At 47.1% G+C, this 15752-nt stretch overlaps 1 protein-coding gene and 1 long non-coding RNA gene across 2 annotated transcripts; one reads left to right on the plus strand and one right to left on the minus strand.

The window, feature by feature from the left end:
- The first annotated feature begins 7252 nt into the window (after positions 1-7252).
- On the plus strand, positions 7253-8056 carry LOC143962838 (uncharacterized). The gene is made up of 2 exons (XR_013270811.1): positions 7253-7553; positions 7691-8056. It is a non-coding gene; the product is annotated as an uncharacterized LOC143962838 (long non-coding RNA).
- A 3668-nt stretch (positions 8057-11724) lies between these two features.
- Positions 11725-14865, minus strand: LOC143962831 (uncharacterized). Its single transcript, XM_077472304.1, has 2 exons — positions 14724-14865; positions 11725-13699 (listed from the first exon to the last, which is right to left on the minus strand). Exons 1-2 carry the CDS (start codon positions 14733-14735, stop codon positions 11756-11758), a joined length of 1956 nt encoding a protein of 651 aa, XP_077328430.1. The 5' UTR covers positions 14736-14865; the 3' UTR covers positions 11725-11755.
- Positions 14866-15752: the final 887 nt, after the last annotated feature.

Genomic DNA, 15752 nt, shown 5'->3' on the forward strand with positions numbered 1-15752 from the left:
GGTGCTCAGGTACTCAGATGGACTGTGACAGGTACTTGTGTACTCAGATGGGCTGACAGGTACTCAGATGGGCTGGGACAGGTACTCGGGTACTCAAAATGGGCTAGGACAGGTACTTGGGTACTCAGATGGGCTGGGACAGGTACTCGGGTACTCAGATGGGCTGTGATGGGTGATGACAGGCACTTTGATGGGTGGTGACAAGTACTTTGTGGGTGGTGACAGGTCCACTTTATTGGGGGGGTAATCAGTGTGTGATTGGTGTACACTAGGTGGTAACGGGATGTTATCGCAATTTGATCCTCACACACGATCAGTGTGTGAGGCGGAGAACCCGGTAACATCTCGTTACCGTGGTTTGTTTATATTCTGTGACCGGCTGTGATTGGACACAGCCGTTCACTTGGTAAAGAGACAATTTCATTGGCTCTTTACTACGATCGGGGCTGGGCTGTGTCAGGGTGACAAGCCGCATCCCCGATCGGCGCTCTGCATGCGCCTTAGGCACGTGTACGAGCCCTGTAACAGCACAGTACATGTGACCGCCTGTGATTGGGCACGGCCGGTCACATGTATCAGGGGGTGGATGGGGATGAAAATCTCACAGAAAGGGGATGGGCTGTGTCCGAGGGACACACCTCATCCACGATCACCGTGCTGCGGGCCCCCCGGGGAGCGGAAAAATACCGAGGCAGTCATATGACGTCCACCCAGGATGCGAGATCCCATCTGTGGCCGTCATATGACTATGGCCGGGTATTGAAGTGGTTAACAGTCTTCCATTCAGGTATCGCCGGCTGTTGCTGTCCCCGGCAGAGTGCATTTGATATCACTCTGCCTGTGGCAAGAGATGGCGCTATACAGGAAGCATCAGCTTATACAGCTCTGCTCCACAGCTGCTTGCTTTGCCGGCTTCATTAACACAGATGCTTTGGGATGGCGGGTCTGCAACCCATGATCTGGGCTTGCCAATCTGCCATCCCACAGAAGGAGGTCGCGGGCCACATCAGAGGGCTCCGTGGGCCACTGGTTGGGCACCCCTGCCTTAGACCATTCAGAGTAAGAATAGTTAACCACTACTCTCTGAATTTGTTTTTTAGCCAGTTTTCTATCCATTTACAAATTGATCTTTCCAAGCCTGTAGATTTCACCTTACATAGGCTACTGTGTGCCAAAGTCCATCCAAATGTGCATGCTTATGCCCATGAGCATGTCCCCCTCTCTCACCCCTCTCCTCCCCCCTTTCTCCAGGGAGAAGGAGAGAAACCTTTTCTTTCCCCCCTCTCTTTCTCTCCTCCCCCCCATCCCTCCTCATCTCTCACGCCCATAAACACATCCCCCTCTCTTCCCCCAGGGGGAAGGTGAGAGACCTTCCTTTCTACCCTCTCTTTCTGTCTTTTTTCTCCTTACCCCCCCTCTCTCACGCCGATGAGCACGCCCCCCTCTCCTCCCCCATTCCCCTAGGGGGATCTACAGAGGCCTTCCTTTCCACCCTCTCTTTCTATCTCCCCCCCTCTTACTTCCCCCTCTGTCTCTCACGCCCATGAGCATGTCCCCCTCTCTCACTCCTCTCCTCCCCCATTCCCCAGGGAAGGAGAGAGACCTTCCTTTCTCCCTCTCTTTATTTTCCCCCTTACCCCCCCTCTGTCTCTCACTCCCATGAGCACGTCCCCCTCTCTAACCTCTCTCCTCCCCCATTCTCCCAGTGGCAAGGAGAGAGACCTTCCTTTCTCCCTTCTCTTTCTATCTTTTTCCCCCCTCACTCTGCCCCCACTCTCTCCCTCTCCTCCAAGTATCACCCACCTCATTCTCTTCACATTACTCATTACTTCCTCTGGATTAACTGTGGGTATAGAATTGGGTATATTGGGGCGTGGCCTGGACATGGCGGAGTGGAGAGGTGTTTGAGAGGAGCTCCAGGCCGTCACCTATCCTACCCAATCTATTTTGCTCCTTTGACTGCATTATGCTCTCCTCGAGGAAGCGCTCATCAAAGAGAAAAAAGAGGTCCACTAAACAGACCCCTTCAGCATCTCCGCCCGGGGGAAATACAACGTTTATTCCAGCAGTTACAGTCCGTCTCCCCGGACCGCAAGATGGAGGAGGCACATGCTTCCCACAGCGCAGAACATGATACTCAACCTGCTTTGCCGTCAGGCTCCCAAAGCCCTAAGCTTTACCGCAGCACCCCGTCAGCTATCTCAGCGGTACCGGGAGGGTCACCACAATTTCCCCTGACATATTTGGCAAACGAAGAGCTGGGGGCCATACTCCGAGCCCTCCCGACAAAAGCAGACATTGAAGCTCTGGTCGGGCGGGTTGAGGCGGCGCACCATAAGGAGTTACAGGCAGTGAAACAGGAGGTGCAGTCCCTATCCACCAGACTTACAGCGGGGGAGGGTTCTGTGTCGGCGCTGGACCGCTGTCAGGGCTGGCTTAGCCCTTCCTTCTCTGGGCTGGCTGCTCAGCTGTCGGCTAATTGCCAGCTCTCTTCTCTCTACACAGCTACCAGCTGTTCCTGATGATGCTCGTCTGACCTGCCTACTTAAAGCCTTCCAGCTCACTTCACCTCTCCCTTCGCCTTGGTCACATCACTCGAAACCATCTCCTGCGGTTTGTCTAAAGACTCACTTGCTGACATCCCTTCTGGCTCCTTATCCTGCTTCCTGTTGCTCTACTTGGATCCCTGACTTCTGGCCTGGCTGACTACCCGATCTGGTTACTGGACTATGGTTATGTTGACCACGCTTTTTCTATTTACCTTTTTATTTTTATTAATAAACAAGTGTGATTTAATTGTACTTCTGTCTCAGTCTGATTCATGGTTTCTGACAACCGCAGAGTCTCGGAGCTAGAGGCACATCACCGTTTCCAGACCGAGAGAACAGTGGACATGCAACTACACCTGGAAGAGATGGAGGACAGAAGCCACAGGAATAACCTGTGGCTCCGCGGCCTCCCGGAGGCTACGGGAAAGGTGGATCTTGAGGCAACGGTGGCGGTTATCTTCCGCAGAGTGGCGGGAGACAAGCTACAGGGCCGACTTGCATTCGACAGGATCCATCCTGCACTGGGACCCAGGTCGGAGGACCCAGCCAGACCGCGGGATGTGATTTGTAGACTACATCACTACACCCACAAGGAGATTGTGGCGCGGAAGGCGTGGGATGTCCAAGACCTGGAGTTGGATGGAGCACAGCTAAAGATCCTGCCTGACATATCCAGGGCAAGTTACAGTGCAGAGCAATGCTGAAACCCCTCTTGGATCTGGTGAGGAGACGAAACATCACTTACCGTTGGGGTTTCCCCCTATCGGTCACCTTCCGGCGGGATCAACATTCCTTTACTCTTCGCTTGCCAGAGTCACTGCCAGCTCTCTTTGCATTTATGGGGGCTGAGCCTATAGAGATCCCTAACTGGCTTGGTTACATTCCCGGCTTCCAGGGTCGCAGGAACAGCGCTAGCGTGAGCGGGGGATTGCCTCCCAGACCTCCGCGAAGTTGTCGGCGCTCACGCACAGCATTCCCAGAGGATGCCCGTGAAGCGTAAGTACATGCTATGCATCTTTCCCCTGGCCTTGAACTCATACTTTTGGTTCCTCCCCAGTCGCTCTGCAGGTGAAGGGTATACCCTTGACTTGAACAGCCCCGGAAGCTGCCGAGCGGATTCTGCACACCAGGACCTAGCGGCTTGACTTATGGTTCCCCCGCTGACTTGTGGCCCCCCCTTTTTTTTTCATCTGAATATCGGCCATCCGGGGACAGCTTGGGTTAGGGGGAGCCGTAGGCCTCCCTATTGATCATTGGGTTTGACCCCGGCCATCCCTGGGGGGGCTGGAGTTCCCTCCCTCTGGGCTGTGTACACCTGGATATAGATGGGGCGGATCAAGCCCCTCCTAGGCAACTGTGAGTCTCTGTTACAGGAGCCTCAGCTAGCGTGACATTCATGCGCTTCCCCTCACACCACTGCTACTCCCCGGGGCTTGCCTATATAGGTGGGTCAGAGTTTAACTTTGACTTGGGCTGGTGGGTGGGTGGGATGTTGATAAGAGGTGTCACCTGTACGGCAGTGTTCGGGTTGGGGGCCGACTGTTACCTCCTGCTGTACTCCACCCCCTCCTCCTCCCGGCATTGCTTGTGGGGGCGGGGGTCTATGTGCTAGTTTATTGCCCACCTGGGGCGGTGGGAGTGGGGTTCGGGGTGGACATATGCCCAAGCGGCCGACCTATTTGCAGTTGAGACTGCCTGGAATGGCTCCAACTCTGGACCGGTACGCCACTTTTGATCCCTGCTATACAGAGCATACCGGTGGAGGACAAGGGGGATCCCTCACGGAGTCCCCACCGCCTTCATGACTTTCTGGTTAGGGGGGCAGCCTGACTGATATGCTTAGACCCATCTGGTGGACCGAGAGCATTGGGGGACATGTTCTACAAATAGCACCAGTGGGGAGGTAATCTATTGGTGAAATGTTAATAAGATGGAGGTTGGTGGCCAGAGGGGTTCTTATACTTTTGTTTCTGCTTTTTTGAAAAGAATTGCCTTGCCAGGGTTGAGTGCCTAATGTGGGGTATCTGTTAGGGTATCTCTTGACGGCTCCATGTTATTGTTATTTTTCCTCTTTGACCATGGAAGTTTCAAGCTTTGAGTTCGGGTGGGTGGGGAGGCTGGGGCCCCTCCTCTCTCTCGGTTACAGTCCTACCTTACCCCCAAATAGGCCTATGCACACCCCCAGGATCTGGAGGGTAGTGTGTCAGTTCAAGTTTTAATTTGTCTATATAGAACGTCGGGTCCTATACTTGGGACCTCCACCACTACTACTTTTCCACACACAGGAGAGTGGCCCTACCTTGTAACTTTTCCTTGGGCCCCTTTCTTGTCCTAGTCGTTTTCCTTTCCTCAACTCCTGTCTGTCTCATCTAACCTCATTCCCGTGCTCCCCTCTTCCTTCTTGATCTCTCCCCCCTCCCTTGCACAGCCGAGGTGATGGATTCTATGAAAATAGTTTCGCTTAATGCCAAGGGCCTGAACATCCCAGAAAAAAGGCGCATGCTTATGAATGACCTTTGGAAGTCCCAGACAGACGTAGCCTTTATTCAGGAAACTCACTTTCAACATGATAAATACCCACTTCTCAAAAACAGATTCTTCCCCATCGCATACCACTCTACCAACTCAATGGCCAAAACTAAAGGGGTATCCATTCTAATCTCTAGTAAACTCCCGTGGAGGTGTCAGGCAGTACTAGGAGACCCGGAAGGCTGATACATGTTCCTTAAGGGGATTGTCGGGGACGTCCAAATGACCCTAGCAATGGAATTTGCGCCCAATGAACACCAGGGCACTTTTATCACACACATTCTTAACAAGCTGAGTGATTTTACGTCGAGCCAGTTGATTCTGGGTGGAGATTTTAACATGCCCCTGATCCCCACATCAGATACTTCCACGGGCCTCTCGTCAATACCCCCGTCCCAGCGAAAGCATAGCGCCTGCAACACTCGGGTGAACGGGATTACACATACTATTCGCATACTCACAAACTCTACTCCATAATTGATTACTTCTTGATACCCCACAATCAACTACACTCAGTAACTAACTCCTCCATAGGCCATATTACATGGTCAGACCATGCTCCTGTATCCTTGACCTATACCCTTACTGGGAGACAGAAGGCCAACTCACGGTTCTGGCGGCTGAATGAGAGTCTCCTCCAAGTACCTGAAATCTTGAAGGAAGTAACTAATACTCAACTTGTGTGTTGTGTTTTTTTTATTTTTTTTCCACAGGTGAATGGGTAGGGGTACATTGTACCCCATACTCATTCACATAGGGGGCCGGGATCTGGTGGCCCCTTATTAAAGGGGGCTTCCCGATTCCGATAAGCCCCCCGCCCGCAGACCCCGACATCCAACGGCCAGGGTTGTCGGGAAGAGGCCCTTGTCCTCATCAACATGGGGACAAGGTGCTTTGGGGTGGGGTGGGGGGGCGCGCGGCCCCACCTTCCCCAGGGCACCCCCCATGTTGAGGGCACGGCACGGCTCAGGAGGGGGGCGCTCGCTTGTCCCCACCCCCTTTCCTGGCTGGCCGGGTAGCGTGCTCAGATAAGGGTCTGATATGGACCTAGGGGGGACCCCCACACCGATCTTTCTGCGTAGGGATTCCCCTTTAAGTCCATACCAGGTGACGGGTCCAGCGACGCTTCCTTAACTGGCCCCGGCTACCTGGAGCCACGCTCAAAATGAGCGGACTTTTCTCCGGGCGGGAAAAGTCAGTTCATTTCAAAAGTACGGCGGCCTGGTGCACACAGGGCCGTACTGTCCGCCAAAATGCGAGCGCGGACTTTTGGGTAAAAAAAAGTCGGCCGGAGCCTACACACGGGCGGATTGTCCGCCGGACTTTTCCACCGAATTGTTTGATCGTGTGTACGAGGCATTACTACATTATTCTTCCAGGAGAATGATGCACCAGACTGTAACCCAGGCTCCCTATGGGAAGCCCACAAGGCAGTCCTGAGGGGACTCTTAATCAGCCATGGAGCAAGAATAAAAAGAGAACGATCAGCACAGCTTTCAAAACTCTTGGCTTCTTTATCGACTACAGAGGCATGACACAAGCATGCACCCTCCCAGGCCCTAGAGTTAGAGCTTGGGACAATCCGTAAACACACCACAGACCTACTGCATTTCAAGGCCAAAGCGGCCATACAACATTGCCGCCAACTCGTGTATGAGTCTGTGGACAAATGTGGGAAAACGTTGGCTAGAGCTGTCAGGGAACTAAAACAAGTTGCCTATATCCCTCATATTACCAGCCCGAATGGCCAGAAGGCTACCCTCCCACAACAGATTTCAAATGTATTTGGCGACTTTTATGCTGTTATATAATTTACCGCGAGGTCAACCCGCTCAATCAGATGTTGACGACTATGTAGCAGGCTCCCAAATGCCAACCCTCCCTACAGATGTTAGAGATGAGCTAGAGACACCCATAACCTTAAAAATGGGGGGAGGGGGGAGAAGGGAAGAAAGTGGGACTTTAGATGAAGCACACAGCAAGTAAACAAGTTGGTCAAGCGACTAGAAAGTTATATTTATTCATATTTCATAATCGCTTGGCTTGGACACACTGGGGAGATGGACTGGCGCTAATCGCCGGACGGCTGAGCCGCCCAGGTGAAAGTATTCCTCTCGTCGGTATTGTCTCGGTCAGCGTGGTGCTGGGGGCAGGACAAAGTCGGTGCACCTGCTCTACGTGACGGATCATGTTCACTTTTTCATGGCCCATTTTTTGGCTATAGGTACACTTAAATGTTAATTTTTTTTTCTCACCACTTTGACACACATTATTAATATATTTTTATTTTACATTTTTCTCGCTTAGGCTCCCCTTTGGGATTTTCATTCACACTTCACTTCACACATGCAAATTTTCACTTTGGAGGTGCCTGTGGTGGGTATCGCCCATGCTGGCCTTTGTGGTGACCGGGAGTTGTGCTCTGCGATGTTGTGGCGATCTCCGATGCTATTCTGCTGGTGTGTGGGTGCAGACGTGAGTTGGATGCATAGCCCTCATTAACTATAAAATTATACTTTTTTTCCTCTTATATTTCTTACTCAATCTCTGTTATTTTATTTTTTATTATTTTTTGTTCATTTTTTTTAATTCATTTTTTTATTTTATTTTAGATTTACTCCATGATTTTGCTCCTGATGAGCGGTTGTCGTGCCGCGAAACGCGTCAAGATTTTATCATTTTTTATTTCTACTTTAATCATGGAACAATAAGACATCATTTGATTTTATTTGTATTCAATATAATTTATTATGAAATTATGAAAGTGTACTATATGCATTAATTATCATTGCTGCTTTTTTCAAATGTTAAGGTCTGTCGGATTGGGATACATTTTCTATACATTGTATGCTTATCCAAGATCCACCTTATAGAGGTTTGATGCCCAAAATGTTTTTTTAGAGGCTTGATGCCCAAAATGTTTTATGGTGGATTATGGATTATGAAATATGAATAAATATAACTTTCTAGTCGCTTGACCAACTTGTTTACTTGCTGTGTGCTTCATCTAAAGTCCCACTTTCTTCCCTTCTCCCCCCTCCCCCCATTTTTAATATTTTGATAGGGATGGAGGCGGGCACGTCTTTGATGCTCGCTTCATTTAAAGTCCCAAAATTGTATTCTGCTTACACCCATAAACTTAGAAGAGCTGCAGACGACCATCAGTTCCATGAAATTAGGGAAAGCCCTGGGCCCAGATGGATATACCATTCATTACTACAAAATCTTCCTTCCCATTATAGGCCCACGAATGGTAGCGTTCTTTAATTCAATTGGGACAGAAGCAATCCTTCCCAGAGACATGTTAAAAGCCCACATTTCCTTGATCCCCCAAAGAGGATAAGGATCCCACCCTGTGCGGAAGCTATAGACCCATATCTCTGTTCAACACAGACTTAAAATTGTACACCAAGATCCTGTCTTCCAGGCTGGCAAATCATCTCCAGTCTTTAATCCATCTAGACAGGTGGGTTTCATACCCACCAGGGAGGCTTGAGACAATACCATTAAAGTTTTAAACCTCCTCCATGTTGCCAGCACTGAGGGCTCTCCCTGCGTATTTCTGAGCACCGACGCTGAGAAAGTGTTTGACAGGGTGAACTGGAAGTTCATGCTTGCAGTGCTCCGTCATATAGACCTGGGAGACAGGATGCTCAATTGGATCAACAGTATCTATTCTAACCCCACGGCGCAGGTGAAAGCAATGGCCTCCTCTCAGCTCCTTTCCCTATCATGAATGGAACAAGGCAGGGGTGCCCGTTGTCCCCCCTCCTATTTGCGCTCTCACTAGAGCCTTTTCTATGCAAAATACGCCTGAACCCTGATATTCAGGGCCTCTCCCTAGGTGGCATTCATTGTAAAATCTCGGCTTATGCCGACGACCTGCTGTTTTCTTTGACCAATCCTAGGATCTCCCTCCCAAATCTTCTTAAAGAATTTGATGCCTATGGTGCGCTATCAAATCTAAATATAAATTTTTCAAAATCAGCAGCCATGGGAATAGCCATCGCCCCTTCAGTAATGCGTTCAATGCAAGCCCACTTTCGTTTCAGGTGAACAGCTGTAGCACTAAAATACTTAGGAACCATATTCCAGTAGATATGAGCTCAACTTCCCCCGTATCTTGACCAAGGCCCACACCCTATTAGAAAACTGGAATAGAGGGCTGCACTCGTGGTTCGGCAGATGTAACCTCCTGAAAATGTGTATCTTACCCAAAATCCTCTATCTCCTCCAAGCCCTTCCCATTCATATACCACACTCTATCTTTAAGCAGGTCCATGCCCTTTTTTCACGCTTTATCTGGGCCAACAAAAAAACACACTTAAATAGGGTACAGATGTCATTGCCAAACAGCAGGGAGGCTTGGGAGTACCAGACATTAAACAATACTTTCAGGCCACACACATAGGACGCTTGCTAGACTGGAGACGAAATAGAGGGACTAAACTATGGGTGCAGATTGAGCAAGCTCAGACAAACATCCCATTAAAGGGAGCGTTATGGTGCTTCGCCTCTCTCCCCTCAAGACTGAAAACACATCCACTCATGGGTACCACACTACGTCACAGTAGACAGACGGCTGTGCAGTCGTCCCTCACTTCGCACAACTCTCCGCTCTACCCAATTCTGGGACATTCTGATCTTACACCAGGCCTTCAGTCCTCTGAGTTTGGTGGGTTGCGGTGCGCAGGGTTGGACCATGTCGCTAAGTTTGTAATAGCGGGACGTTGGCTCACCTTACCAGAACTGACTGAGGGGGTAGGCACCTACCGACTACCCTTCTGGAAAGTGGTGCAGTTACACCACTTCCTTCACTCGATCTCAGACACGCAGGACTTTGCCCGTCCACTAACCACTTTTGAAGAGTATTGCACAGGTACTGAGCCACTGGCAAGAATCCTGTCCAAAATGTACTCGCTGATTAACTCGCCACCCACACAACCTTATCTACTCGGTCTGGCTGGATGGGAGGGCGAGCTTGGTTGCAAATTTTTGGAAACCCAAAACAGAAAATCGTAAGCTGTGCGGTCAAAACGTCAATTTGCACAAAAACACAGGAGACTAACTATAAAATCTGGACGAGGTGGTACCTCACGCCTTCCAGGTTGCACAAATGCTTCCCCAACACTTCGGACCGCTGTTGGCAGTGCGAGCAGGAGGAGGGCACAATGCTTCACATCTTTTGGTCCTGCTCTGAACTCTAGAATTTTTGGAGAACAGTTAGGAACTTTACCCAAAGATTTACGGATTATTTAATACCAGATAACGCAGCCTTCTTCCTCTTACACCTGTCAAAAATACAGATCAAAAAATACAAGAAATCACTGATTCGCCATCTTTTGAATGCAGCGAAGGCATGTATACTGCTTCAGTGGAAACAGCAGAGCCCGCCGACAGTGGCAGATTGGATCCGTAAGGTGGAGGAATGCAGTAAGCTAGAAGACTTGGTACTTACTGCATAACATAAACACGAGAAATACTTGTCTACCTGGGCTATCTGGAACCTCTTTATTTACTCAGATGAGGGAATTAACCTCCGAGGGCCATAAATGGCCAATAACCAGCTATAATTTCATGGCACAGGAGGCAAATTCTGGCGCCACCTCTCACCTCGGCTAACGAACCCCCCCACCTCTGCTTTTCTCTTTTCTAACTTTGCCCCCTCTGTTTCTTTTCCCATCTTAACACCTATATTTTCAATGGACTCTGTAATGTTATCTGTAACCTAAATATGTAGAAACTGTTTTAAGTACACATGTTGCATCTTCAGATTGGTTGTAATGCTGGGAACTCTCCCTTGCATCAAAAAAGAATTCGGTATATTGGATTGTACAATATTTTTTATTGTATTCTATTCTTCTCTCGTAGTTTCATAGTTATTAAAGTTGAATAAAGACACCAATTAAGCCAATTAAATTAAAGCCAATTAACCTACCTGCATGTCTTTGGTTTGTGGGAGGAAACCGGAGTACCCGGAGGAAACCCACGCAGGCACAGGGAGAACATGCAAACTCCAGGCAGGTAGTGTCGTGGTTGGGATTTGAACCAGCGACCCTTCTTACTGCTAGATGACAGTGCTAACCACTACACCACTGTGCCGCCCAGAGCCCTGCTCTGCTCCATATAGCCTCTTCTCTCATGCGATCTTCATCCTTCTCTGTTCCATTTTTTCCCTTCTCTTCGTTCTTCTCGCTTCTCCTCTTCTTTTCTCCATTTAGCCTCCTCCCCCATTCCCCAGGTATGAAGGAGAGAGACCTTCCTTTCTCCCTCTCTTTCTATCTTTTTCCCCCTTACTTTCCCCCCACTCTTTCCCTCTCCTCCAACTATTACCCCCCTCATTCTCTTCACATTACTCATCTCTTTTTTCATCTCTTTTTTCTTCAGCCCCCTTCTTCTCGGCTCTTCTTCCCTTCTCCTTTGTTCTTCTCGCTTCTCCTCTTCTTTTCTCCATTTAGCCCCCTCTCTCTTAGGTAAGGGGGGAGATAGAAAGAGAGGGTGGAAAGGGGGTCTCTCACGCCTATGAGCATGTCCCCCTCTCTCACTCCTCTCCTCCCCCATGCCCCAGGTAAGAAGGAGAGAGACCTTCCTTTCTCCCTCTCTTTCTATCTTTTTCCCTCTTACTTTCCCCCCACTCTCCCTCTCCTTCAACTATCAACCCCCTCATTCTCTTCACATTAATCATCTCTTTTTTTCATCAGCCCCCTTCTTCTAGCCTCTTCTCTCATGCGATCTTCTTTCTGCTGCATCCACTGTTCTCTTAATTTTTTATCCCTTCTTTTTGCCTCTTCCTCTTTCAATTTGTCCTCCCTTTTCTGTACCTCTCTTTCCCATCTTTTCAGTTTTTCTCTCCTCTCCTCTGCTCTTTTACATTTATCCTCCTCTCTCTTGCGATCTTCTTCCAGCTGCTTCTCCTGTGCTGCTTTTCTGTTTTCCCATTTTCTCACCTGCTCAGCTCTGAATTTGTCCATCCTTCTCTGTTCCTCTTTTTCCTGTCTCTTTCGTTCTTCTCGCTTCTCCTCATCTTTTCTCCATTTAGCCTCCTCTCTCTTGCGGTCTTCTTCCAGCTGCTTCTTCTCTTTTGCTTTTCTGTCTTCCCATATTTGTGTCTGCTTATCTCTGAGTTCGTCCAAGATTTTCTTTTCCTCTTCTTCCCTTCTCTTCTGTTCTTCTCTCTTTTCCTCTGCTTTTCTCCATTTAGCCTCCTCTCTCTTGCGATCTTCTTCCAGCCTGTTCTCCTCTTCTGTTTTTCTGTTTTCCCATCTTTGCGTCTGCTTATCTCTGAGTCTGTCCATTGTTATCTGTTCCCTTTCTTTCTCTTTCTTCCTTCCTTCTCTCTTCTCCTCTGCTTTTCTGCATTTAGACTCCTCTTTCTTGCGATATTCTTCCAGCAGCTTCACCTCTTCTTCTTTTGTGTTTTCCCATTTTCTTGCCTCCCCATTTATGATTCTGTCCAGCCTTCTCTGATCTTCTTCTTCCCTTGTCTTCTGTTTTTCTCTATTCTCCTCTGCTTTTTTCCATTCAGCTTCTTCCCTCTTGTAATTTTCTTGCAGCCTCTCCTGCTCTAGTCTTTGCATCTTCTCTTCTCTTTTTCTGTTTTCCCATATTTCCGCCTCCTCAGATTTTAATTTTTCCTCCCTTCTCTGTTTCTCCTCTTCCTTTCTCTTCTGTTTTTCTCTTGTCTTCCTCAAATTGGCTTCCTCCCTCTCAAAATCTTCTTCCAGCTGCTTCTTCTCATCTCTTTTTTTCTTGTCCCATTTGCGCTGCTCCTCATCTCTGAATTTTTCCTTCCTTCTCAGTTCCTCTTTATCCTTTCTCGTCTGTTCTTTTCTCCTCTCCTCTGCTTTTTTCCATTGAGCTTCCTCCCTCTTGCGATCATCATCCAGATGCTTCCTTTCTTCTCTTTTTTTCTGTTCCCATTTGCGCTGCTCCTCATCTCTGATTTTTGCCATCCTTCTTTGTTCCTCTTCTTCCTTTCTCTTCTGTTCTTTTCTTATCTCTTCTGCTTTTCTCCAAGTAGCTTCTTCGTACATGCGATCCCCTTCAAGCTGCTTCTTTTCTGCTCCTATTCTGTTTTTCCATTTTTTCGCCTCCTCATTAATGAGTTTTTCCTCCTTTCCCTGTTCCTCCTTATCCTTTCTCTTCTGTTCATCGATCTTCTCTTCTGCTTTTATCCAATTGGCTTCCTCCCCCTTGCGAACTGCTTCCAGCAGCTTCTTCTCTTCTCTTTTTTTGTTTTCCCATTTTCTCTTCTCCTCCTCTCTGCATTTTTCCTCCCTTTGCTGTTCCTCTTTTTCCTCTCTCTTTTGTTTTTCTCTCTCCTCCTCTGCTTTTCTCCAATTGGCTTCATCCCTCTTGCGAACTGCTTCCAGCAGCTTCTTTTCTTCTATTTTTTTGATTTCCCATTTTCTCTCCTCCTCCTCTCTGAATTGTTCCTTCCTTCTCTGTTCCTCCTTTTCCTTTCTCTTCTGCTCTTTAGCCCTCGCCTCTGCTTTTCTCTGTTTCTCTTTAGCCTCCTCTCTCTTGCGTTCTTCTTCCAACCACTTCTCCTTTACACTCCTTACTTTATCCCATTTGCTCGCCTCATCAACTCTCCTATAGTTGATGGTGTTCATTTTTCCCTATGAATGAAAAGAAGAAGATCAGCCTAAATTCATATTTAAAAGTTGCGTAACATTGGCATTCATTTGGATTTTGTTTTGTATGGTTTATTATATGATTGTGAAGTTTCTGAAAAAAATGTTCATATTTGATCTGCATTACATGAGGTGAATGTAAACTCATATTCTATGTCTGACTATGTTTGGCATCGTTCCTCGCTGTATACAGTTTTCTTAAAGTGTATGCTGAGCCACAACCTTTTGTTATAATTTTAGATAGTATAGGGAAGAGTTAAAACCCCTATGGAGTTTTTCTTTTTTTCCTGTGATCAGGAGATTTCTCATCACTTCTTGTCCTAGAGATGCAACGGGAAATTTGAGAAAATCTCTCTAAAATGAATGTAATTTCTATCTTAATTGTCACAGGATTGGGTGTCCCCATTTTAAGACTTTACCTCCCCAATTGCTCAGAATTTTTTAAATTACCACTCCTAAGCGGCAATACAGATAACAATAACAACTCAACACAGTGTCTAAATTCTCACCACTCTATACAAAAATTATAAACGTCTTCACATAGAATTTTAAAGGACAATTAAAGTCAAGAACAAACATTTAATATGTTGAAGTTAGATAGTCCTTAGATGTGATGGCTGCTTTAGTTTTCATTTTTCATGATTTTCAGCAAGTACAGAAAGTACCCGCTGACCTGTCAAAAAATGCTGTGAATAGACAGCATTATCAAATTAATTTTTTTTCTGTAAACTGCTAATTTTCCCATCTCCCATGTAATTGGAATAAACAAAGGCAGACATGTTTGTAGTCCTGCCTGGGTGGCAGCAATGAGTTCTTACATAGATACAGTGGAGGAGTGAGTATAGTCACCCAGGGACAGGAAATGCGTTCTTCACAGGAAGTGAAAATGTAGCGAAAAAGTCTGACCATATTAGGTCAATAATGTCAAGAGCCTTTGTTCTCCTTTGTGTATGTGCAGTTGTGAGTGTGAAGTCATATAAGAATAGTGAAAAAATATATAGATACTTACTGAATAGCTCATCTTGAAATTTGTCTCTGAAAACTCCAAATAAAATCGGATGCTCTTTAAGACAATGAATACGTTTCCCAAACGTTTACCAAACGCCTGCTAAACCTCAAATTTCTCAAATCTCAAAAAGTTGTCGGCCACTAAATCTGTAAAGATAGAAAAAGACAATATTTAGTAATAAATTCTTGTAACCAGACATCACACAAAGTCATTGACCATAACTACAACTAATGTTAAACATTAAACAACTACTGAACAAGAGCCACAGGCAAAGGTAGTAACGTCTTGATTTTAACTGATTTTTAATCCCTTTTCCTTTAAAGAGCCGCTGACCACCTATGATGATGGGATCATTTGTTTAAAAGTTGGGAGGTGTGGGGGGGTATAGAGTGCCAGTAAACACCAATGATTGTGGGATCGATGTATTAAGGCCCCTTTCACACTGACACGTTTTTTCAGGCGCTACAGCGCTAAAAATAGCGCCTGTATAGCGGCTGAAAAAAGCGTCTCCTTTCACTCCAGTATGAAAGCCGGAGGGCTTTCACACTGGAGCGGTGCGCTAGCAGGACGGTAAAAAAAGTCCTGATAGCAGCATCTTTGGAGCGGTGTATTCACCGCTCCTACCCATCGAATTCAATGGGGCAGCGCAGCTATACCGCTGGCAAAGCGCCACTGCAGCGTGCTTTGCGGGCAATTTTAACCCTTTTTCGGCCGCTAGCGGGAGTTAAAACCGCTATAACGGCGGTAAAGCGTAAGTAAAAATACCACCGTTTTACCGCCGACGCCCGCACCGCCCCAGTGTGGAAGGGGCCTTAAGGTAAAGAAATGAGAGATAAAGGTAGCAAACCCAAACTCTCACTCTTTTTTTCTTCTTTTATATAATATAGTTATAATATATATATATATATATATATATATATATATATATATATATATATATATATATAATGTAATGTAATATAATTCCCAATAATATGCTAGATAGAACCAGTGATGTCACTGCAGGGCTGAGGGAAAAGTCTTTTACTG

This window comes from Lithobates pipiens, unplaced genomic scaffold (genome assembly GCF_037356315.1).
Source record: "Lithobates pipiens isolate NorthernLeopardFrog02 unplaced genomic scaffold, aLitPip1_a1.2 Scaffold_8, whole genome shotgun sequence".
NCBI classification, from domain to species: Eukaryota; Metazoa; Chordata; class Amphibia; order Anura; family Ranidae; genus Lithobates; species Lithobates pipiens.